Source organism: Dermacentor variabilis, chromosome 7, assembly GCF_050947875.1.
Source record: "Dermacentor variabilis isolate Ectoservices chromosome 7, ASM5094787v1, whole genome shotgun sequence".
NCBI classification, from domain to species: Eukaryota; Metazoa; Arthropoda; class Arachnida; order Ixodida; family Ixodidae; genus Dermacentor; species Dermacentor variabilis.
The window spans coordinates 175,438,030-175,464,243 of record NC_134574.1 but is presented as its reverse complement, the minus strand read 5'-3'; the positions used below and the strand labels follow the sequence as shown (position 1 = coordinate 175,464,243).

General features: G+C 45.7%; 1 protein-coding gene and 1 non-coding gene across 7 annotated transcripts in view; one reads left to right on the top strand and one right to left on the bottom strand.

Moving 5' to 3' along the window:
- Window positions 1-23,747, bottom strand: part of LOC142588526 (protein phosphatase 1 regulatory subunit 21-like) — a 260,138-nt gene extending 236,391 nt beyond the window's left edge. The window contains exons 1-3 of one of the 6 annotated variants that reach the window (XM_075700363.1): window positions 23,521-23,747; window positions 22,896-22,964; window positions 22,677-22,814 (exon numbers count right to left, since the gene is read on the bottom strand). In XM_075700363.1, the coding sequence (XP_075556478.1) occupies window positions 22,677-22,814; window positions 22,896-22,964; window positions 23,521-23,592 (279 nt within the window). In that variant the 5' untranslated portion in view covers window positions 23,593-23,747. Of the gene's footprint in view, window positions 1-10,792; window positions 10,899-22,676; window positions 22,815-22,895; window positions 22,965-23,261; window positions 23,346-23,520 lie in introns of those variants that run through there. The other 5 variants (XM_075700361.1, XM_075700359.1, XM_075700360.1 and 2 more) reach the window with 5 other exon arrangements.
- Window positions 19,151-19,223, top strand: TRNAL-CAA (transfer RNA leucine (anticodon CAA)). Its single transcript has one exon. It is a non-coding gene; the product is annotated as a tRNA-Leu (tRNA).
- Window positions 23,748-26,214: the final 2,467 nt, after the last annotated feature.

The window sequence follows — 26,214 nt, the reverse complement described above, 5'->3', positions numbered from 1 at the left end:
TCCAATCCACCAGACGCACCATGCAAAGCCGTATGATCGCTCCAAACTTCCCAGCTCCCGTCGGGTTCGGTGCCTAGCAGACGAAATGCTCGGTGGGAGGATGATTGACAGAAGCATGTCGTCATTTTGACGTCACCAAAAACGTGGCCATGCCCCGCGGCTGGCGACGTCGGCGGGGAGTAGGCCAATCGCGCGCGCCGGTAACTAAACAAACACGCCGAACAACCATCTCCGATCGCACCCCTGTAGCTTGCGTAGAGGATCTGCTATTGCAGCAAAGTTGCGTATAAATCGCCGAAAATATGACGCTGCACCGAGGAAACTACGTAGATCTTACTGTTGCTGGGGGCGAGGAAACTGGAGAACAGCACTAATCTTTTCGGGGCCTGGCTGGATGCCATCTTCTGAGACAACGTGGCCCAATACTTTAATTGTCTTGCTTGCAAATGTGCATTTTTTTTTTTTATTGATCTGAAGACCGGAACTTGCAAGGCACTTGAGAACTTCGTCTAATCGATGAAGATGTTGGCTGAAGTTAGACAAAAAGATGACAATATCGTCCAGATAACAGAGGCAGGTCTTCCACTTTAGTTCATGAAGTATGTTATCTATCATGGGCTCAAATGTGGCGGGAGAGTTACAAAGGCCCCCCCCCCCGAAAGGCATCACGTTAAATTCTTGAAGTCCGTCTGTCGTAGCGAATGTGGTCTTTTCTTTTTCAGTCTCATTCATCAGAATTTGCCAATATCCTGATCGAAGATCAAGGCTGGCGAAATACTCCGGCCCTTGTAGTGTGTCCAAAGCGTCGTCAATTCGAGGTATTGGACATACGTCGTTGCGTGTGATCTTATTGAGCGCTCGATAATCTACGCAAAAACGAATGGAGCCATCTTTTTTCTTTACCAGAACCACAAGAGAAGCCCATGGGCTAGATAAGTTTGTATTATCTTCCGCGCAAGCATACCATCAACCTGTTCAATGACCTTTCATTTGGACGGTGACACACAATCTACACAAAAACGAATGGAGCCATCTTTTTTCTTTACCAGAACCACAAGAGAAGCCCATGGGCTAGATAAGTTCGTATTATCTTCCGCGCAAGCATACCATCAACCTGTTCAATGACCTTTCATTTGGACGGTGACACACGATAGGGGCGCCATCATATTAGAGCGGAACCATCATTTTCGATGCGGTGTGCAGCTAGTTTGGCTCAACACAGGGGAAAAACTATCGAAACAGGCTTTGTGCTTCGCCAAGACCACCAGTAGGGCTTTGGACTGCATGACTATTAGGTCAGAACCAAGAACGGCTGGGGGAGGGAAAGAATCATCCAAACCTGAGGTTGGTGCTGGCAATGCAAAGCGTGACTATAGAGATAGGTTGAGTGTTGGCGAGGGTTGCCACAGTCATCCCTTTGGGCAGCATCACAGGATATGGGGTCGTGTTGCAAGCAGACAGAAGGGACCGGCCACGTGAAAACCAGACAAGACAGGCGGCAGTGAGAATTCCACGAGAAGTATAGCGGGAAGAAGGGGCAACTAGAGCGTCTCCATCGGCGATCTGACTGGATGTTACGGCTACAATGTCTTCATGACCAGGACGCAGGACGTAGTCCACAGCGATGGCCAAGTTCACGCATGAAGGTGAAGAGTCCGCAACAGGTGCAAGCATTGCATCCGTGATATGAACAACTTCCTCTCTGCATGAAATGACGGCTGAAGCAGAATGTAGGAAGTCCCAACCCAGTATAAGCTCATGAATACACATTGGAAGGATGATAAACTCAATGTTGTGGTGAATGCTGTCGATGAGAACACAAGCAGTACACTGTCTGTCGAGGTGAATGAATGCATTATTAGCACCACGCAAAATAGGTCCAAGATAAGGCATTTTTACTTTCCGGAGCCGTGAACACAGATCACTACGAAGAACAGAAACGGCGGCACTGGTATCGATGAGAGCCAACGCGGGAACACCTTCAACAGTTACATAAAGCATGTTGGCCAGGCAAACAGGAGTAATTTTTGAAGACCGATAGGAAGCAGTTTCCACTCCAAAAACTGCGACAGTTTTCCGAGTGCTGGTGGGCAAGATGGGAAGTGGGGCGAAGCGGAGACTGACGTCTGGCCGAACGGGAGCAGATTGGGAGCAGCTGGAGGAGACGGAGAACGCTGCTGAGGGAACGAGCACGATCCGGGATAGTAGGTGTCTGGTCGGCGAGTGCGGTCTCTCTCGTGCTCAGCAAAGCCTCATCTTTCGTCCTGCTGACGACGGCGGCAGAAGCGAGATATATGGCCGCGCATACAACAGTAAAAACAAACCGTACGAGGTGGATGCCACTGAGCGAAGGATGGCACAAGAAGTGCTCTAGTTCCCATCGAAGCCAAATGGTCATCCGTAATATCACTAGGCACGGCGGTCACGGTAGGGGTGGGTAGCGAAGCAAAATCTGCATAGGTAGATGTGGGGCGTGCTACCGGAGCAAGATGCGTTGTGGGTCTAGTCATCGCTGTCAACTCTTGCTTTACGACCTCGCGCAAGTTGAAGGTGGGGGTTGGGCACAGGCAGCAGGCGAACGCCTCAGGTCTTGTATTTGAAGCTCTTCGCGGATGATGGCGCGGGTAAGAGCACATAGATCTGAAGAATGGGGAACCTGAGGATCGTTGCTGTCATGTTGAAGACAAAGAGACTGCAGCTCATCTAGGCGCTGACACATAGAAGTGATATCTTGGACAGAAGCCAGAATGCACAATTAAGGCGTTGAATGTGACAGACCCAATGCCTTTTAATATGTGTCGAACGCGTTCGGCTTCCGTCATGCTAGGGTTCGCATGAGGGCACAGAGCTAAGACATCCTCTATGTATGAGGTGTAAGACTCTTGTGGAAGTTGTAGGCGCGTGCCTCTGCTTGCATGCCCAGCTTCTGTTTGGCGACTTCTGCACGGCCAGACAAGGAAGCGAAGATTTGCCTCAGCTTGGAAGTAAACGTGGACCAATCCGCGATGACGGACTCGTGGTTGAAATACGTCTTTGCAACACCGGTCAAGAAGAATGCGACGTGCCTCAATTTCTGGGTGTTGCTCCACCTATTGCAAGAACTCACGTGGTCGTAGTGGCCGATCCAATCGTCGACGTCATCACCGCAGAGTCCCACAAAGAATGGTGGATCGTGTTGAGGGCTCGTCACAGTCCAAGAGCGCACCGCAGGCAGAGTCGTCTGTGTGGTAGGGTTAGAGGCACCGGAAGAGCCAAGTTGGAAGTGTCCATCGTTGTAGGGGTAGCCAGGCGCAGGCGGCGACTGGAACGTAGCTCTAGGGAGGACGGGAACGCGAGAGGCCGTCGGGGTCTTGATGTGCCTCCAGAACTAAATTTATAAGACCAAGACCGACCAAGCTGTCGAGCGCTTTTTATTCCAAAAATGTAAGTGCCCCAGCTCATGTACGAAGAAGTAGAAGAACAGCGAAAATGATGATGGCTATGTACAAATGAGAACGACGAAATATGTTAATAGTGCGAACAATATATATATATATATATATATATATATATATATAAGAGCGCCAAAAACTAAGCCAAATGCACATATTTCACCAGTGCAATTCATTCCAGTGGAAGTATACAGGAATAGCTAAAAAGGAAAATATGAAGATTCTATATTTTCTCACGCTTCAGAACCACTACTATTACCCGAAGTTGTTGAGCTTTGTCATTTCTGCTAAGTATCTATGTACGTTTCATTGCTTGCTCATCAAATGTAGTAATCTCTGATGTCACTGAAAATGTAAGCCCAATTACTGCCACTGGCCTTCTGAACCGACATTGCAGGAGAGCTGTACAAGCCACTGAAAATTAAGCTTTACAAAAACTGTCACAAAATGAGGATATAGTGGCTGCACAAACTGCATTTCTTACCAGAATATTCCTCTATGGAGAGATGCACAAATTTATTTATTTATTTTATTTATTTGTAAAATACCTTACAAGGCCCCTTCTTGGGGATTGAGTAAGGGGGGCATACAATCAAGTACATACAATTAACAACAATAACAAGTGAAAACAGCAGCCAAGTGCACAGCCTAAAAGTCATGAAACATATTAGCTACATAAAGCTGCATATGATTACAATAAAAAGGAACAATATAAGTTAGTATAAGATTAAGAACAATATTAGTTAGTATAAGAACAATATCGGGTATAAGATTCACACGGTAGAGGTGACTTAACTTAGGACATATGATCATCATCATCATCACCATCAGCCTCACTACACCCACTGCAGGGCAAAGGCCTCTCCCATACTTCTCTAACTACCCCGGTCATGTGCTGATTCTGGCCATGTTGTCCCTGCAAACTTCTTAATCTCATCAGTCCGCCTAACTTCCTGCTGCCCCCTGCTACGCTTCCCTTCTCTTGGAATGCAGTCCGTAACCCTTAATAACCACCGGTTATCATCCCTCCTCATCACATGCAATGCCCATGCCCCCCCCCCCCATTTTTTCTTTCTTGATTTCAACTAAGATGTCATTAACTCGCGTTTGTTCCCTCACCCCAATATGCTCTTTTCTTATACCCTTAACATTACACCCATATTTCTTCTCTCCATAGCTCGTTGCGTCGTCCTCAATTTAAGTAGAACCCCTTTCGTCAGCCTTCAGGTTCCTGCAGCGTAGGTGAGCACTGGTAAGACACAGCTGTAATACACTTTTCTCTTGAGGGATAATGGCAACCTGCTGGTCATGATCTGGGAGTGCCTGCCAAACGCACCCCAGCCCATTCTTATTCTTCTGATTATTTCAGTCTCATGATCTGGATGCACAACCACTACATGCTCTAAGTAGATGTATTCCCTACCACTTCCAGTGCCTCACTACCTATCGTAATTGCTGTTCTCTTCCGAGACTGTTAAATATTACTTTAGTTTTCTGCAGATTTATTTTTAGACCCACCCTGCTGGTTTGCTTGTCCAGGTCAGTGAGCATGCATTGCAATTGGTCCCCTGAGTTACTAAGCAAGGCAATATCATCAGCGAATCGCAAGTTACCAAGGTATTCTCCATTAACTCTTATCCCCAATTCTTCCCAATCCAGGTATCTGAATACCTCCTGTAAACACGCTGTGAATAGCATTGGAGAGATCGTATCTCCCTCCCTGACACCCTTCTTTATTGGGATTTTGTTGCTTTCTTTATGGAGGACTACAGTGGCTGTGGAGCCGCTATAGATATCGCTCAGTATCTTTACATACGGCTCGTCTACACCCTGATTCCGTAATGCCTGCATGACTGCTGAGGTTTTGACTGAATCAAACGCTTTCTCATAATCAATGAAAGCTATATATAAGGGTTGGTTATATTCTGCACATTTCTATATCACCTGATTGATAGTGAGAATATAGTCTATTGTTCAGTAGCCTTTACAAATTCCTGCCTGGTCCATTGGTTGACAGAAGTCTAAGGTGTTCCTGATTCTGTTTGCGATTACCTTAGTAAATACTTTGTAGACAATGGACAGTAAGCTGATCTGTCTATAATTTTTCAAGTCTTTGGCGTCCCCTTTCTTATGGGTTAAGATTATGTTGGCGTTCTTCCAAGATTCCGGTACACTCAAGGTGATGAGGCATTGCGTATACAGGGTGACCAGTTTTTTTTAGAAAAATCTGCCCACCACCCTTCAATAAATCTGCTGTAACCTGATCCTCCCCAGCTGCCTTCCCTCTTGGCATAGCTCCCAAGGCTTTCTTTACTTCTTCCAACATTACTTGTGGGATTTAAAATTCATCTAGACTATTCTTTCTTCCATTATCGTCATGGGTGCCACTGGTACTGTATAAATCTCTATAGAACTCCTCAGTCACTTGAGCTATCTTATCCATATTAGTAATGATATTGACAGCTTTGTCTCTTAATGCATACATCTGATTCCTGCCTATTCCTAGTTTCTTCTTCACTGCTTTTAGGCTTCCTCTGTTCCAGAGAGTATGCTCAATTCTATCCATATTATACTTCCTTATGTCAGCTATCTTACGCTTGTTGATTAACTTGGAAAGTTCTGCCAGTTCTATTCTAGCTGTAGGGTTAGAGGCTTTCATACATTGGCGTATGAAAGCCTCTAACCCGCAGTAAGAGAAAGCGCTTTGCAAAGTTGAATGTTACCACTATTCCAGGCGTGCTTTATTTTTTTCAGTGGGTGCTTCAAAACTTAGGCTTTAAATTTGGGCTTCAGCACCGAAGTACACAATCGTGCACCTGAACACTACTACGCAGTAAAGCCTCCCACACTGATTGATCTGATTGACTGCGGTTGAGACCCACTGCCTTGTTTGAGCCATTACGAGCTCCTGCTCACTGTGAGATTTTTTTAATTTTTATTTATTTATTCATACTGTAGGCCAACATACTGGCCCATGCAGGAAGGGTAATACAGTTGACAAGGTAATAACAAAGCAACAAAGATCATAAAAAAATGTATATATAAACAGTGCATGAAAATTATGCAGCCCATAGCCACATTACAAAAATCACAATGCTTCCCTTAGCACAGTACCTACAACAAAAAGAATCGCACATTTGAATTTATATGTGGATAAAAACACTGTTTCAAACAACAATCGCGCACTAAACATAACTAAATACAGAAAATTTCACATAAGAAAACGAGAAATATAGTGAAAAATACTGCTTACAGTTGTGTTATTTTATGTGAAAAATGGTTTTCCAATGCATTTGTGACGTTCCCCGATTGAAATACATCAACAGGGAGAGAATTCCATTCGTTTATAGTACGCGGATAAAAACTATTCATGTGAGATTTTGTTTTAGCAAATAATGGCGTAAGGGAAAAGTTGTGTCTATGCCTTGTTTTTCGTGCATTAAGAGGCGTTACATAATGAGGCATTTGAAGCCCGATTTTTCCATTTATGATGTTATGTAAAAACTGGAAACGACTAACTTTACGCCTCTGTTCTAGTGAAGTGATTTTATTCCTAAACATTAGTAAGGACGGGCAATCCTCTCTTTTATATTTTCCAAAGATAAATCTTACGGCATTCCTTTGTACACATTTCAAATTCATGCTGTCCTTCTTGGTATGAGGATCCCATACAACCGCTGCATATTCAAGTTTCGATCGCATGAATGTGTTATATGCTAAAATTCTTGTGTTTACCGGAGCCTTTTTAAGTTTCCTTTTCAAGAACCATAATTTGCGCAAAGCAGCTGAACATGTAGGGGAAATATGGTCTGACCAGGAGAATCTGTTAGTGAATGTGACGCCTAAGTATTTGTATTGTTCAACATCAGACATTTTTGTGTCATTTAAAGCTTAAGAAAATAGACTAGGTTCATTTTTTCTTGTTACTCGCAGGAAGACTGTTTTATGTACATTTAATTCCATGTGCCAATGTTTACACCAATTGGAAATTGCAATAACAGACTTCTGCAAGCATGCATGATCGTTTCATGAAGCTATTTTTTTAAATATGACAGAGTCATCTGCAAATAAATTAACATGCACATCATGGGGGATTTTGTCTATTATATCATTGATATAGATCAAAAATAATAGCGGTCCTAATACACTGCCTTGTGGTATGCTCGAAGTTACCTGACAGACACTTGAGGAACATTTATTAATTTCTACAAACTGCTGCCTGTGTCGGAGATAGGCTTGGATCCATGATATAATATTTAATGGAAGACCAATGCACTCGAGCTTGTAGATTAATTTTCCATGGGGTACCTTATCGAACGCTTTGCTAAAATCTAAAAAGAGCATGTCAACTTGTCCGGACGAGTCAAGTACTTCAGAGATTTCATGAACGACTGACAAAATCTGATGAAGCACTATGTAGCTGATCATATTGTTTTCAGCAATGCCATTTTGAATAAAGCTGCTCAAGTGGTTGCAAATACAATGCTACAAAATAGATATGTCTGATGATCACTGTGTTAACTTTATTATAAGCAAGCGTAGAGAAAAGTTGGTTTAACAAATAGGCAAGGCAGCTGTTTACTGAATCATAACTTTCTAGCTCAATGATAAAGCTGGAATATCAGTTGATGAATCGGTGTTTTGTGGCACAAGGTCTAAGTATGGCCAAAGAGCACCAGACTAGTGTTAACGAGTTGGCAATGCAGTGGTACATTATGAGAGGTAGAGGTGATGTGGCTGTAAAGGGCCCTTAAAACAGTTGCTGTAAAATGCACAAAATGTATATGTAATAAGATTATGGCAATGACTAATGACAGATGCAATGAACACGGAAGATACATTGCAAAATAACATATATACTAAAATGAGGTTTACTGTCCGGAACAGGCAGCTAGAGCAGTTACGTCGGGCAGCGCTCTGAACCGCAACTTCAGCGTCGACTTTTGTGAAGCGATCACAATGATGCTGCTGTTGGTGGTGTGCATCATCTTCAGCTCATGCTGTTCATCTTCATCACAATCACCTCCGGGAGTAAAAGCAGCCCCCTGGTGTCTCAAGCAGTACAGTCGAACCCGGCTATATCGAACTCGCAAAAATACGCCTATCAGTTCGATATAGAGCTTCTTCTGCTTGGGCAATGTCACTGCCTGCGACGCATGCACTTCCCCACATTGTCTAAGGAGACGAAGCAGCTGAGGCAGCAACCTTCCGCATTTGCACAGAAGCACCAGACTAGTGCGAGCCCACCAATCACTTTGGAGGATGTGGGCAAAGGACCGTTGTTGCTTTCCTCATTGTGCCCACTTTCACTTGTGCTTGGTACGATGTCAGCAATGTAGTCTTCGTTTTCGGGCTCTCGAGTGGTAGCGACACCATCATTTTCACTCACAAACTAGTCTACCGTTGATTCGTCAACAGCTTCCGGAAATTCTGACAGCTCACTCCAAACTTCGGCAACAACAGCAACGGCTGCGTCGCATTCATCAGAATTTACAGTCATCATGGAAGACGCGGAAGCCGCAATGGCTGAAGCAATTTCGGATGAACCACTCGTACACGGCCATGCGTATGCGTCAAGCGCCACGAACACCAGGTCACGAGTTTGGCCGCTTTAGCCCTAATCTCCCCCTTATTCTTCAAGATCGTGCTGAGAGTGCTCCTCGGAATCTTGCACGCTGCAGGAACATCCGACTTCTCACAGCGTTCTACCCGATTTATGATTTCGAGCTTCGCGACGAAAGGCGAATTCTGCCGCTTCATCACGGCAACACTGTGGGAGAAGGCCGACAAGGCGCACACACAATGAACCCGTAAAGCAGCGAGGCAACTTGCACTTTCAGCATCTTGCACGACGAGGGCACAAGAGCCTCTGATTGGCTGTCTGAGCAAGCGCTGCGGGCAGGCCAGGATCTTTTTTTGCAAGGGTGTGTTGGCACATCGTCCGAGGCAGAGCGGTCACGGTAAAGAGAGTGGATGGATGGAGCCGTGCGACCGGGTTTCCCCGCCACTGCGAGGGAAAGCCAACTTCTGGGGGCACTTTTCCACCGCTCGACTTTCGATTTAACGGGAGTCGCTGCTATTTTTGTTCGACGTAAGCGTAATTTTTGCTATACCCTATTTACTCGCATAATGATCGCACTTTCTTGTCAGAAAAAATTGACTCAAATTCAGGGGTGCGATCATTACGCGGGTTAAATTTCCCGCAAAAAGAAGAAATGATTTCATCTGGCATTTGCTATGGGACGACAACAGGTCAACAAATAAGCGGCCGCCGCTGTATGCAGTGCGGGGCACAAAAAAATGGCGGCTGGAAGAGCAAGCCGAATGTGCCAAACACGATTTTTTTTCTTCTCGTGAGTACATTACATGCATTCAAACAGTTTCTTCCATATCAGTAATGAATAATATCGGAAAGTTTGCGGCAATAACATAGCTATGCCCACTTTGAGGGGACAGAAACAAATGGGCGCGCTTAGCTGCCAGTGACATAGGAACACATGGCGGGCATGCTGCGGAAACTGCGGCATTTGTCTTCACCATTATCCTAATATGGCACGTTTCCGCTAAGGGTGGGCGAATATCTTAGCTGTGTTACAAACGTCGGCGTATGAATAGGGTAGACTTCTAACATATCAGTGTAAACATGGCTGCTATCGTTGCCGCTCGCGATTTGTTGCGTGCCCACGAGTGCAGACGAGAAGAATCAAAAGGCGCCTTTTTTGTTGTTTTTGTGGACCACAACCGTTATAAAGCCTACACATAATAAAGGCAAGTTTGGTTGTAGCTTTTTTTTTTTTGTCATAGAAGTGCGGAAAGCGATGAAAGGAATGAAATGGGGCATCTGCTTAAGATTGTTTGGTGCATGCAGACCACTTGGTTTGTCTTGAAGAGTCGTTCGCATAGCAGTCGACAGATGGTAAGTGCGATCATTATTAGCTAGACTTGGCACATGACATATCGCTGCGGCAAATTCGGGGTGCAATCAATATACGGGAAATAAAAAAATCTAATTTTGACGACAAAATTTAGGGGTGCGATCATTACGCGAGTGCAATCATTATGCGAGTAAATACGGTATATACTCATTGTAACTATACGGTGTCCAAAAATTGTTCGATATATAGAATAATTCGATGTAAACGAGGTCGATATAGTCGGGTTCGACTGTAGTGACCACGAGCATCTCACAGTAATGGTCTAGGCAATCTACAATGTCACATCCCCGATGACAGAGGTCAGAAGGGGGCATCAGCGGTTCAATAAAGTAATTCACTAAATACATGCACTGGACAATGTGATAAGGTGCATCAAAGCGGGGAAGAAATCATGAAGAGAGGCCAGGAGTGTTCGAAGGTACTGACAACCAGACGAAGTCGCTGGGAGAGAAGACAGGTTACACATAGTGAGTGCCATGGAGCCAGTTGTGACGTCATTGCTCAGCAGTGGCGAAGTGCGCTAACTTGCAGCACTCCTTGGCATGACATGCTGCAGTCGACACGGGCACGCAGTCAGAAGCATCGGGCTGGCAGGGCAGTAGGGTGTCCACGATGTGGGATGGGTGACGGCTGTAGAGCAAAAAGTAGGGAAACAAGCCAGTGGTAGGTTTGCAGTGTTGTAGGCGAATGTAACATATAGTGAAATAAGGTCCTAATCTGGGCAAGGCAGCCACATGGGTCTTTCAAATTTGATACCCAACAAAGGGCACGATGATCCGTGACAATGTCAAAGGGCAGCTGACAAGTAAGGGTGCCCTTACTATTGCTAAGGACCCAGACAATGGCTAAGCATTCTTACTGAGTAACACTATAGTTGGTCTCTGCTTTGGTGAATGTACAACAGTAAAGCAACAATGTATTCAGGAGCCCTGGTTTTCGTTGTGCTAGGATGGCACCGAGACCTATGCCACTGGCATCTGTATGTACATCCGTCGGAGCTGCAGGATTGAAGTGACGCAGAATAGGAGGCAACACGAGAAGACGTCGTAAAGCAGTGGATGCCTCATCGCAGGCTCGAAGCCATGACAACAGATCGCTAGAGCTACCCAGAAGCTGTGTCAAAAGGCTTATTACAGACATAAAGTTGTGCATAGAATGTCGAAAGTACAAACACAAGCCAACGAAACTGCGGAGTTCTTTTAGATCTGTCGGTCTTGGAAACTGAGTAATGGCACGCAATTTCGCGGGATCAGGTTGTATACCGTGCTTGGACATGACATGGCCAAGAATGGTTAACTCTCGAGCAGCAAAGTGGCATTTCTTGAGAATCAGTTGGAGCCCGGCATTGGTTAGGCACATCAGAATGTGCCCGAGGTGGTGAAGATGCGTCGTAAAATCCGGAGTGAAGACGACAATATCGTAAAAGTACCACAGGCACATCTGCCATCTGAAGCCATGCCAGAGTGTCCATCATTTCTCGAACGTTGGGGGGGCATTACAGAGGTAAAAAGGCATCACATTGAACTCATAAAGTCAATTAGAGGTAACGAATGAAGTCTTGGGCTTATCAGCGTCGACCATGGGTACCTGCCAATACTCTTTGTGCAAGTCGAGGGAAGAGAAGAATTCAGACCTCTGTAAACAGTCAAGGGCATCATCTATTCTTGACAGAGGGCACACGTCTTTGCAGGTGATCTTTTTAGGCTGCGAAAGTCAACGCATAAGCAAATAGAACCATCCTTTTTCCTAGCGAGAACAATGGTGAGGCCCACGAACTGTGAGAGGGCTGAACAATGTGGCAATGAAGCATGTCATTGATTTGCTCACTAATCACACCACGCTCCATAGCAGACACACGGTATGGTCGTTGCCGCAGTGATGAATGAAAGCTCGTGTCGATGTGGTGTGTGACAGTTAACATGCGTCCAAGGAAGGCTGAAGAGCATCGAAAGAAGAACGAAAATGATACAGGACGACGATGAGCTCCGAACATTGATCTGGTCTAAGGCCATCAGGGATGGATGGGCCAAAGATATTGGTGGAAAACTTGTCAGAAGCAAAAAGAGCACCGATGTCGGTAAGGCCATTGCGATAAGTAGCATCTGGCACGTCGACGATGTGCAGGGACCGAATGGCTCGTACATGGCCAAGACATTGGCCACAGTGCAATATGAGCAGTGCAGACAGAAGATTGCAGACAAAAATATGGCTGAAACCAGCAGAGAAATCGAGGGTCGTGAAGAGAAGCAGTACAACATTTTTCGCAATGAAAGTCTCAGAAGGGCAAACAAAACAGTGGCATCAGAGATGCTTCTGCAAAACACAGGTAAGACAACAGCGGCTTGTGGAGGAATGTCGATCTCCTCAGCGACGACTAATTTAAGGTGATGTTCGGGAGAATCGTCTAAACGGAGGTTGCATAAAGGAGAAAATTCGACTTCTGCCTGCTCACAGTCAATTATGACTGTGTCGTGAGAGGAAATCCCATTCAAAAATTATATTGTGAGAGCAGGATAGCAGCACAATGAACTCAATGATGTACATAACGCCCTCATTTACAACTCTGGCCATACAATCTGCTAACACCTTAACATGCTGTGCTGTTGCGGTACGGAGGGCTAAGCCAGCAACTGGTGTCTCCTTCTAGATGGAGTGACAGTCTTGCTTGCATAACACAAGCGGCGGAACCAGTGTCCACATAGGCAAGAGTTGACACAGCATGGACGGAAATAGCAATGACGGGAGGACTTGGACGCTGTGACAACACAGTCCTTGCCTCATGAACTGCGGCACTTAGTTTACTTCTGTAGGCAGGGGACGATGAGCCGTTGGGGAGAGAGAGTGCCGACCTGCTGACAAAGAGTGTTGGTTGAAGGAGGCATGACGATCAGGAGTGCTTGGAGGTGATCCTGAAGTGTTGCGGAGCGGTGGCTCATCGGCACAGCGAGTCATCAGTTGATAGCTGTATGCAATGGCCAACGGCATGTGGCAGCAACAGTAGCGAACGATATTCCCGGGGTGGCCACAGGCAAGGCAAATTTGTTTATCGTCCAGAGTACGCCAAGAGTTTGAGGCAACAGGGCCACCACAAGGGGTGCGGGGAGGAGTCTGCACCTGCATTGTAATAACAGGGTGCGTTCAAGGCCTTGCAATTGTGTTGGCATACATAAGACGAGCTGCTACAGGATGTGGCTGATAGGAAACTGGCACGGCGTTGGCAATTTCTCCTTCAATCACCTGCTGAATAGTGGGTGACAGGTAAGGAGCAGAACGTGGCTAGGGCTGCTGCTGAGCAAACTGCACCAGTGAGAGCTGTTGAGCTACTTCCTCACCTATGAACGCCTTGATCTACAGCAGCAGTGTTGACTGGTCCAAGTTGACGGCAAGGCCTGCAAGGCTCTCATCGTTTGTAACCAGGCGACGAGTCAAAGCCTGGTTACACTGTTACACTCTTTCTGAAGTTCGTCGTAGCTTTGACATAATTTGATGAGCTACAAAAAATTTGAAGCATAGAATGCCTTTCCACATAGTAATTGTATATTGTACAAACTATCATGTTTATTTGTATCTACTAAATCATACATGCTCGTTCTTGTGCTTTATTTGCTTTTTTCATGCATTGAATTATCATGTATGCCAAACGTGCTTAGGACAAAGAGCCCCTGTCAGGCCACATGGCCTTTAGCTCTTGTTTCCTCTTTCTGTAACAAAGAAAGAAAGAAAAATAAACATCAAACTGCTACACTGCTCAGGCATTCTGCAAGCTGCGCCTGAAAAATGTCATCATCAACGCCTCTCATAACGTGCTTGATCTTCTCAGGTTCGAGCATGGAGGCATTGACCCGCTTTGACAGGTCGAGAACGTCCTCAATATAACTTGTGAAAAACTCACCTAGCTGCTATGCCCACTCGTGCAAGCGCTGTTTGGCATGCAACTATAGTACACTGGGGCACCCAAGCACTTCTATGAGGGCAGCCTTCAATGCGGACCAGGTTGAAAAATCTGCCTCATGGTTCTTAAACCACAGGTTCAGTGTTCAGTTTTCAGGTTCAGTGTTCCGGTTCAGGTTCAGTGTTCAGGTTTTGTACAGTGTTCAGCTTAGTGGCATCACCCCATCGGTTGTGGACGCTTACCCAAGCGTATGATGATAGCCAGTTCTCCACATCACTGTCATCAGTGCCGCTGAAGACCACCGAGTCCCTCTGGTAAGGCACCACGGAGCAGATGACGGGAGGAGGGGGCGTGTACGGGAGGGGCGTGGACGGCGGGGCATGGTTGCGTCTTCGGGCATATCAGACCATAATGTAGGGCAGCGGAGTTCAAGGATGGAAGCTTGGCAGTTGATCCCAGTGCCTCCGCCAATTAAAATGGGGTTTACTGTCCAGAATAAACGGCTAGAGCAGTTATGTCAGGAAGCGCTCTGAACCGTAACTTCAGTGTCGTCTTGCATGAAGTGATCACAATGCTGCTGTTGTTCGTGGTGTGCATTATCTTCAATTCATGCTGTTCGTCTTCTTCATCACACTACTAGTATGTCAGTGGCAAAAACTTGTAAGAAACACTACTGCCTTGAGAGCACATGCTATGCGGGACACTGCTATTGCAGCAGCGTCCTCTGGCGGGAGGATCTGCAATGAATTTCTTGGTCTGGTAACATGAGAAAAAAGGGGGTTAATCGAGGGGCCCAATTTTTATTAACCATATCATGAAAAGCCAACAAACAGACACCAAGGAAAACATAGGGGAAATCAATTGTACCTACTAATTGAATAAAAGAAACGATAAATTAATTGACATGAAAGTAAATGAAAAAACAACTTGCCACAGGCGGGGAACGACCCCACAGCCTTCGCATTTCGCGTGCGATGCTCTACGAATTGAGCTACCGCGGCGCAGTTTCCCCATCCACTTTCTTGGGTATTTATGTTTCCTAGTAGAACCCTGGGAGTGTTAGCCAGCGCCACCACTCACAGACCTTGGCGGCGGATGTGGAACATCCTTTCTGCCGCAGGCATCACTAGTACGTGATCTTCCTGGGTGAAAACAAGCCCAAAGGCTGGGTGATGGCTTGGTGACCCCTTTGCGGACCATTTTGTTCACTTCTGATTGGATGACTCGACGTTCAGCATGTGATACAGGATAGGGACGCCGACGAATAGGATTCGTATCTGCAGTGTTTATACGGTGGTGAACAACAGATGTTTGGCCTAAAGGCCCGTCGCCGAAATCGAAGACGTCACTGTACGATTCAAGCAAGAGTCGTATGTCTGTGGCCTGTGCAGAGGTGAGGTCAGGTGCAATCACTTTCGCGAAGTCATCCGTTAAGGCACCAGACTGTCAGCTGCAATTAGTGCTAATAAGCTGCTCTCAGCATTTAGACGCTCAATGTCAAATTCGCAACCACTAGAAACGCTGGCCACAAACATGCTGGCCGGAAGCACTTGAGGGCACAGGCTGAAATTCAGAAGCGGTAGAACGACATCATTATTAGTAATGGTGACCAACGTATGTGGAACAGCAACATTTCGGTTCAAAAGCATGTCGATGATGGGGCGAAGCACATATTCACCGTCAGGAACCTGTGGCTGGGCGGTCAAAGTGACGTAAGTAAAAAAAGTAGAAAACACACGCAGCGAAGAAAGGTTGTCAGTGGAAGTAACTGAAAGGCAGAGCAGCTCTGTACTTTCACCTGCCTCTGGGGGCTTTGACAAGCTTCTCCAGGTGGTCAGGGAGTCTCTCAGCATGGAGCAACAGAGGGACCAAACTCTGACACGTTTACACTACAAACCGAAAGAGGCCATAGCTAGGCGCAACATTACCATCCATGAAAAGGGAGGACTGCTGTATAGACACTACCGAGATCGTAGGGGCCGTATCATAGGATCAGTTAATCGTTCCGGAGAGGTATCCGGCAGATCTCCTGACTTTGTGCCATGGAAATGGCTGGTCGGGCCATCTAAGAATCAACAAAACGAAGGAGATGCTCTTGTTAGAGTATTACTGGCCAGGATGCTTTAAGGATGTGGAAAATTATGTAAGGTCCTGTGAGGCGTGTCAGCGAGTTGGGAAGACGGAAAATAGACGCAAGGCACCTTTAAAGTTGGTTCCCTTAGTCACGATGCCATTCCGTCGGTTGGTGATCGACACAGTCGGGCCTTTGCCGCTGAGCCGAAAAGGGTGCAAGTACTTTTGACCATGCTTTGTCCCGCGACAAAGTTTCCTGAAGCAATTCCTTTGAAGGAACTGAGCTCCACCGAGATAGTCGACGCTCTGTTGTCCGCCTTTGTGCAAATCAGTTTTCTTGCAGAGATTGAGGCTGACCAGGGGACAGTATTTACAAGTGCTTTAACCACGACATTCCTAGAAAGGTGTGGTGTGCGGCTGATACACAGCTCCGTGTACCATCCACAATCAAAGCGTTGAGAAGATGCACTCGGTGCTTAAGAGAGTGTTACGTGCATTGTGCCATGCCATGAACACAAAGCAGACTGGGAGGACTGTTTACCCGCAACCCTGTTCGCGTTGAGAACGGTTCCACATAAGGCAACGGCGTTCACTCCTTCCAAGCTGGTGTACGGTTGAACAATCGATTCCCACCTTAGAATGTTAAGAGAAATGTGGGAAGGAACAGGTGAAAGCCAGATGGTGGTGAATTACGTTTTAAAATTGCTGGATCATTTAAGTCTCGCGCAAGAACTGGTTGTAAAAAACCTAAAAGAGGCCCAGGAAACCACAAAGGGGTACTATGACAGAAATGCACGTAGGCAAACATTTGAGGTAGGTGACAGGGTCATGATCCTAAGGCCTTCATGAAAAAACAAACTTGAGGCACAGTGGGATGGACCCGTAAAGATTACCCAGAAGATATCGGAGACTAACTACACCCTAGAAGTTCCCAGAAAAAAGAATAAAGGAATCATTTACCGCTGCAATTTAATGAAACCTCACTGTGGAAGGGAAGAGGTTGTGAACATGGTAGTGAACACATTTGAAGAAGTAGCAGTCGAACTTCCAGTTTTAGCGACAGTGACAGATGCGGAACGCCCCATAGAGGACAACCTGAATCTGTCTGTAAACCGACTGGCTCTCGAGGCCGATCAAGTAAGCGACCTCCGGAAACTCTGAGGAATTTTGCCAATGCTTCAGTAGCCGGCCGGGGAGGATGACGCTCATTACTCACGAGATTGAGTTGACATCAGACGAGCCCGTCCAATCCAAACCGTACTGGGTCTCACCTCATCAGCGCAAAATAATGGAAGTAGAGATCAAACGAATGCTTGAGTTGGGAATCATTGAGCCAGCAGACAGTGACTACACTTCCCTGGTGATTCTCGTAGAGGCGAGCGGGAAGGAGTCACGTCCATGTGTGGACTATATGAAATTGAATGCAATTACAAGGGACCAACTTTACCCTATACCTAACATAGAAGAACGAGTTGAACGGGTGGGCGGAGCCCAATACATTTCAACAATCGACTTAGTTAGGAGGTACTGGCAGGTGCCCATGTCAGAAAGCTCAAGTCGCTAGGCAGCATTCACTTCCCCGCTTGGCACATTTCGACCACTAATGTTAAGTTTCGGGCTTAAGAAAGCACCGTTTAGCTTTTCCAAGCTGATGGCTATTGTTTTGAAAGACCTACAAGATTACACGATCCCCTACTTAGATGATGTGGCCATCTTTTGTACCAGCTGGAACGATCACATGGAGCACTTAAGGAAGTTGCTGGCACATCTGCGAGATGCGGGTCTAACAGTAAAGACCGAAAAGTGCAACTCTGGGTGTTCACAAGTTACTTACCTAGGGCATTAAAGAGGAGAGGGGGTTGACCGAGGGTCCCGATTTTTATTAGTCATATCATAAGAAGCCAACAAACACTGACACCAAGGACAACATAGGGGAAATTACTTGTGCTTAATAAATGAAATAACGAAATGATGAATTAATGGAAGTTAAAGTGAATGAAAAAACAACTTGCCGCAGGTGGGAACCGAACCCACAACCTTCGCATTTCGCAAAGGTTGTGGGTTCGTTGGCTTCATATGATATGAGTAATAAAAATCTGGACCCTCGGTTAGCCCGCTCTCCTCGTTGATTACATAATGAGGGTCTACAATACGGCAACATTGATGCCTTCAAGTATCATGTGTGGGTTTATTGACCAGTTGCCTTCACCCAAAAAGATCCCGTTCTCGTGACGCCTGCGGCAAAAAGGACGTTCCACGTCCGCCGCCAAGGTATGTGAGTGGTGGCGCTAGCTAATACTCCCAGGGTTCTACTACGACACATAAATACCCAAGAAAGTGGATGGGGACACAGCGTCGCGGTAGCTCAATTGGTAGAGCATCGCACGCGAAATGCGAAGGTTGTGGGTTCGGTTCCTACCTGTGGCAAGTTGTTTTTGCATCCACTTTAATTTCCATTAATTCATCATTTCTTTATTTCATTTATTAAGCACAAGAAATTTCCTCTATGTTGTCCTTGGTGTCAGTGTTTGTTGGCTTTTTATGATATGACTAATAAAAATCGAGACCCTCGGTTAACCTCCTCTCCTCGTTTATTACATAACGAGGGTCTCGAATCCGGCGACATTGATGCTTTCAGGTAGCATGTGTGGGTTTATTGACCAGTTGCCTTCACCCAAAAAGATCACGTTCTCGTGACGCCTGCAGCAAAAAGGACACTCCACGTCCGCTGCCAAGGTATGTGAGTGGTGGTGCTGGCTAACACTCCCAGGGTTCTACTAGGACACATAAGTACCCAAGAAAGTGGATGCGGAAACAGCGCCGCGGTAGCTCAATTGGTAGAGCATCGCACGCAAAATGCGAAGGTTGTGGGTTCGGTTCCCACCTGTGGCAAGTTGTTTTTTCATCCACTTTAATTTCCATTAATTCATCATTTCTTTATTTCAATTATTAAGCACAAGTAATTTCCCCTATGTTGTCCTTGGTGTCAGTGCTTGTTGGCTTCTTATGATATTACTTAGGGCATGTCGTAGGACAAGGAACGCGGTGGCCCTCCGAACTAAAGATAGGGCCTATCAATAACTTACCTGAACCGCGAACTAAGAAGGATGTCAAAGCCTTTCTGGGGCTCGTAGCATATTACCAGCGGTACATTCTAAATTTCTCACGGGTAGCAAGCCCCCTTACAGACACCCTCCGAAAGGGAAACCCTGAAAAAGTTTGATGGAATGAGGCCAAAGAAAGTGCATTTCAGCACCTGAAAATATTTCTGAGCTCAGGACCAGTGCTTCAGACCTCCGACCTCCGCTCAAGTGCGACGCTAGTGAAAGAGGGTTGGGAGTCGTCCTCAGCCAAGTGGGCGAAGACACCAGAGGAGCATCCGGTACTGTATGCTAGCCGAAAATTAACGTGCAGAGAGCAGGTGTACAGCGCTTCCGAAAAAGAATGTGCCTGCTTAGTTTGAGCGGTCGAGAAATCATCTTGTTATCTGTACGGAGCTAAATTCACTTTCGAGACCGACCATTGTCCTCTGACCTGGCTCAGACACATGTCCCCTAAGAAGGGACGCTTGCTCAGATAGAGTCTAATTCTCCAGGAATATAACTTCACTGTCCGTTACAAAAGGGGCAAGTTAAATGGGAACGCGGATGGTTTGAGCCGGTTGCTTCAAACCAACTTATTACCTTCTCTCCTTTGACTAACGAGGTAGGAAGTGTTATTATGGGCTGGAAGTCATACTCGTAGTTTCAAAACTTTGTTTGCGTATAGTTAAACAAGTTGTTTTCATTAATCGTTTAACTTTCTCCCGTTTGTTTTGCAATGACAATATCACTCTGGCCTTGTCAGCATTCGAGGAGATATGGAAAGCTGTTTAGAAAGGTGGTTGGAACTGCTTTATCAAAATTGGGGGAAAAATACGGTGTTGATTTTGATATAGTAATAGCCTGGCGAGTCCGGGGTGAAGAGCGTGCACTTGCACGTGGTGCAGTGCTATGTTGTTTCGTTTGCTTTACATACGTTCTCCAGGGCCCGAGATCCTGAAATTCGTCACACGAGGTTTGTCACCAGTACACTACATGTTCCATCAGCGTTCCTCATGGCCAGCGAATCGAGTTCACCGGCCATTCTGAACTACCAGGGCTAGGAGGAAGTGTTGGATATGGACCCTTCTCCTGGCATCACTCAAGTTCCCCGACCACATCCAATCACCGTCACATTCCAATTAGGGTGCGCAGGGGCGCGCCTAACACGTTCCCGGACCTGTCAGACAAGTAAGTGACCCCCACCTTATGTGCCGCACGTTGAGCCATTGTCTCCATCCCTGCTTGACTCTTCCCGAAAGTGTAACGGGAGCCTGGCACGGTTCGAGGTAGTTGATCTTGGGCCCGTTCAAAGCTGTTTTGCAGCTCTGAAAGGTCGTTCGAAAACAACCCGTCTCCTCCAGCTGAGCGCTTTCAGACAGGGAGGCAAGCAACACCAAGGCTACACCGGTGGTAAGTCACCCGTCCGACAGTGGAGCCCTTGGAGCGACCCCATCTGCCAAATGTGACGGCACTTGCACAGGCGCCTACCATTGGAGGAAAATGACAACACTTGAGTGGACTCGATGATTGGCCGAAAATGATGTGACCCCGAGAGACCAAAGGGGTTAAAAGAGAGACAGGGAGAAAAGATGTTCATTCTTTCATTCATTCATTTCTTTCGTTCTTCTTGCCACGGGCTGCAGCGTCCGATTTGCTGCCGGCCATCGATGACATTATGACTGTTCATTACTTTGTGTTATTACGGTAAATAATGTAAATTAACCTACAGTTTCATCTCAAAATCCTCCTCAATGTCGGCCAGCTCCCGCACTCAACGGGAATATCCAATAACGGCTATTCACGGGAGGGTCCAACCCCCATGTGCTGAGGTCCGGCATATCAGCCACCAAGAGCCAGTGTGAAGGCATATAAATAGTCTAACTGTGAAGCATTCATGGTTCATTGTTCAGAAGTCAATAGTTCAAAAATTTTAAACTATATTTTAGCTCCATATACGCTATGAAGTCTACACAACTATCTTTAATAGGAAACACATTTCCTGCAACAAAATTTTTGGAAGGTCACTTGCAAAGTCCCTTATAACATGTGCACAACTATATCAATAACTTTCAAACCTTGATTACTTGCATCCATAAAATCTAGCTCCCATTTATGTTGCCCCTGTTTATCGGTGACAGCTAGTGAAAAACAGGAGGCAAGTTGCCATATTCAAATTTTGTTATACAGTTTATGAGTACAAGTATTTAAGTTTGGTCGGCTTGTGTCCCAGTAGTTTACGCTCTGAATTTAGCCACGCTTCCATACCAACTCACCCATTTTTCACTTTTAAACAGTGTGGAAATGCTGTACTTCATTATTGTCCTCTAAAAATATATGACTTGTAGTTAACTTGAAAGTAACAGTTACATTTTACATCAATTAGTGTTGAGCTCAAGTACTTTCTGAAATACAGTACTATAATTATTATATTTTAAGCCATTACATTTTTTTTAAGAAGCAGGATACAAAAGTCATAGGTTGGCTTAGGAATGAGGATTTGGCCTGTGTGGCTTTTTGGTGCAAGTGCATGGGAGGACATCTCAGCCGTCATCATTGTACATTCATTTAGGAAATGTTGTATTTCCAATGCACTGGGCAGTACAGAAGACAATGCATTGTGGGAAAAGGAAAGCAACAAGGAATCCAGTGACTAGATGCATGCGGCATGCTGCAGCACATTCGCTGCTAGTTTCACCAAAATAGACATTCTTTGAGACTTCAAATGGTTAGTGCTTTTTATCATCTTACACAGGAGGACATTTTTTTTTCTTTCTGGCTTTATTTTTTAGTGTCTGCTTAGAATTGGGGTCGGCTTAGTACCAAGTAAATATGGCAATTGGTACTCTACTTAGTTACTTTTCTGCTAGGTACTCAGTAAATTAACTTTATTACTTTTCTTGAGTAACTTATATACATGTCTGATCTTGCTGTTACAAGGTGCTCGCAAGCAGCACATTCAATACTCGTCCAACATGAATTATTAAAGATCCGGCAGGCCACCACAACAATGCTAAAGTCACGAGTCGCACATTTGTGAGCTCTAAGTGCAGTGCCCGTGTTCAGAGCAATAAGTGCAGGCAGCAGGCTGCCTGGCTTCATCTTTTGTTCTCATAGCCTGCAAATGTTTTGACAACTGTGTGTGCTCTATTGCCCAGAATGCTGAAATAGCAGCTTGCCTATTATACAGTCATCTCAGAAAGTAGATGTATACGTTCATACTGAATCATTCAAGTTATATTTTGTAAGGAAAGTGCCTCCCCACCTTATTCTTCTTTGACCGATCTTCAAGTTCTTCTTGGAGGAAGCCGACTCGCTTTGTTAGCTGTTGGTTGCAGAAATTCAGACTTTCAACTTCCTGTAGTAGCTTGCGCATCCCCTGATCTTTGTCCTTCAAGCAGTCCTGAAAAGCATGGGGAATATAATGCTGACGTACTTCCTGAAGTAGTAAACGATCATGGCCATATATAGTACGCTGATTTACCTTGAGCTCGGCATTCTTGACCTGCTCATCTGCCACAGCCTTCTTGAGGACCTGAGCTTGCGCACGTAGCTGTCACAGAACAAAAAGCAGCCGGTTGCACAAGATCTGAACAAACAGATGTTGCGAAAAGCAGCGTGCAATCGCGATATCACGGCAGAGGTCTCGTTACAGATACACCAGCTGCGTTATGTAGGTACCGACCAGGCGATCTCTGAACTACAGACGCACGATTTTACAACAGCGTGCACTAAGCTATAACAATGAAGCGAATGCGCATGCTAAGGAGAACAGGCAAGCTCGTCTTTAACATATATTCGAAAGTTGCATGTTTGACGCGGCATACGATTGGCGTTGAAGTAAATGTACTTAGGAACGACGACCCAAAACGTATGTTCTCGTATAGCCGATCTCTGCAGAAGCCGTTATCTCCACCCCTCCGAAGCCAGACGCAACGCTGCACAAGTTTCAGGTCTGAACTCCGCGCCCCTGCGGCTTCTAATGACGTGCACAGTCATGCAAAAAAAAAAAAAAAATGAACCGAAGCGAGTGCATTCACTTAAACGCGCCTTCACGCGACACTGTTTTCGCAGCAGGGAGGCTGACCCCACGTCAATGCATGCGCTACCTTGGAGTACTCATAGGCGAGTTTCTGATACTTTGCCGGCAAGCCACCTTCGGGAGAGGCTGACTCGTCCATCAAGCTCGCGCGGTGTAGTGATATCGGGCCACAGACAAGTGGCTGCGGGCCACCCACCGCAGTTGGCGCCGAACTACCAGCAGCGCACACTCCACCACAGGTGGTAACAGTCTGTCTGACGGAAAGCGCGACCGCCGCGGCCCCTTGTTTTCATACAAAATGAAGCTGTTTCAAGCCACTCGATTTCAATCCAGAGTCGGTGCGGCATCCGGCGTCGTGAGACGATCATTTCAGGAATCGCCCGACATTTGTGCGCAGCAGAGAAAATCTGGGGGCCTTTGCTCCGTGAATATCCGTCTTTGCCTAGGCGAGAAGAAACGGGGTTAACCGAGGGGCCCGATTTTTATTAGTCATATCATAAGAAGCCAACAAACACTGACACCAAGGACAACATAGGGGAAATCACTTGTGCTTAATGAAAGAAATAAAGAAAAGATAAATTAATGGACATGAAAGTGGATGAAAAAACAACGTGCCACAGGTGGAACAAGATCCCACAACTTCGCATTTAGCGTGCGATGCTCTACGAATTGAGCTGCAGCGGCGCAGTTTCCCCATCCACTTTCTTAGGTATTTATGTTTCCTAGTAGAACACTTAGAGTGTTAGCCAGCGCCACCAGTCACGGACCTTGGCGGCGGATGTAGAACATCCTTTCGTTTTTTCATCCAGTGTTTCATCCATTTTCCATTTCCATTAATTTATTGTTTCTTTATTTCGTTTATTAAACACAAGTGACTTACTTCCCCTATGTTGTCCTTGATGTCAGGGTTTGTTGGCTTCTTATGATACGACTAATAAAAATCGGGCCCCTCAGTTAACCCCCTTTTATTCTCGTTTAATACATAACAAGGGTCTCGAATGTGGTAACAGTGATGTCTTCAGGTAGCACGTGTGGGTTTATTGACCGGTTGCCTTCACCCAAAAGGACCATGTTCTCGTGACGCCTGCTGCAGAAAGGATGTTCCACATCCGCCGCCAAGGTCTCTGAGTGGTGGCGCTGGTGAACACTCCCAGGGTTCTACTAGGAAACATAAATACCCAAGAAAGTGGATGGGGAAACGGCGCCGCAGTTACTCAATTTGTAGAGCATCGCACGCAAAATGCAAAGGTTGTGGGATAGTTCCCCACCTGTGGCAAGTTGCTTTTTCATCCATTTTCATTTCCATTAATTTATTGTTTCTTCATTTTGTTTATTAAACACAAGTGATTTTCACTATATATCCTTAATGTCTGTGTTTGTTGGCTTCTTATGATACGACTTTGCCTAGGTACTACGGAAGAGAAGTTTCTTTGATTGTTTTGCATGTGTTTGTCCCTAGCTGTACCGGCATGCCTGTGTAAGGTTGTGCATGTGCTGATGCCGTGCATTGCTCACAAGTTTTCCTTGTCTGATAAGAAAAACATCGGTTAAAAAATATCACCAAAGAAAAAGGTTAAAGAAACAGAGAGGGATCCAGGGAAAATAGGGATGTTGACGAAATCATCACTGCGAACATACGGAACTTTCACGCAGGCAATAGCTGAAGAAAATATCTGCAATAATTCTATGTAGAGCTCATTGTTGTTTGAAGTCAGCAGGACTCAAGTACCAAGGGATAGACACATAATGCGGTGCATTTGGAAAGGAGTACGTGGAGAGGAGAAGAAAACAGCTGAACAACAGCTGCTTTTCTGGAAAGAGCTTCTCGCCATAAAATTCAAAGCAACGAAGCTGATTTTTTCAAAGCTTTGGGGTTTAGGGTCAATGGAGACAACATAGAACTTAGGCGGGTACAAAAACCAAGCGAAGGTTATCTTATTGGTGGCTAAAATGAAGGCAAGAGTGAAATTCACCCTTCACTAAGTACAATATATATTACTAGTCACGGTTAGGTGGCGAGCGCCACGGCCCAATTTAAAGGGTTCATACTGAAACTTGAGTAAACCTGCGAATAAATTGAGATGCAAACATGATGGAAAGAAGAGACACCACAACACTAGCAAGCAGCACTTCTACAGTAGCAGCATTGTAGGCTCCCTTCTTTCCGTCACATTTGCATCTAAATTTTTTTGCTGGTTTTCCCGAGTTTGAGTATGAACCAACTGGCCCAGCAAGCAGCACTTCTACAGTACAGCCTCATCGCTCCATGCATCCATCCCCAACAGGCCCCTTCATACTTTCCTTAGTGTGCAATTCTCTTCTCCACCTCCAGGCACTCGCTTCCTTCACGGCTTCAAACATTGCATCTTCGATTTCACTGGCGAACGATGTACGCTTTTGCATAAAAACTAATTTCACCCAAAGAGAACATGCGGCAGCCATGAAACCTTCCACTTCCAAATCCAGTTATTGAACATGACGCAAGGCGTGCACGATGACAAGCTCCACAAGCGCCGGCACAGAAATAATGATGTAATTTTTTGCACAGGGTTCATTCTTCATTCACAGCTTTGCTCAGAGAGGGTTTGCGGTCATAATTATGTTGCATGATCACAGTCCCAGATAATGTTCGCTCTTATTTTCTCGGGCATCATATTATAGAGATGAGTGGAAGCATCATATTATTGCATCTTTGGTAAACTTTCCTTAGCCAACAACATGGGTGAAACCGCGCTTGAGAAACTGTTCATAGAAGCGTCCA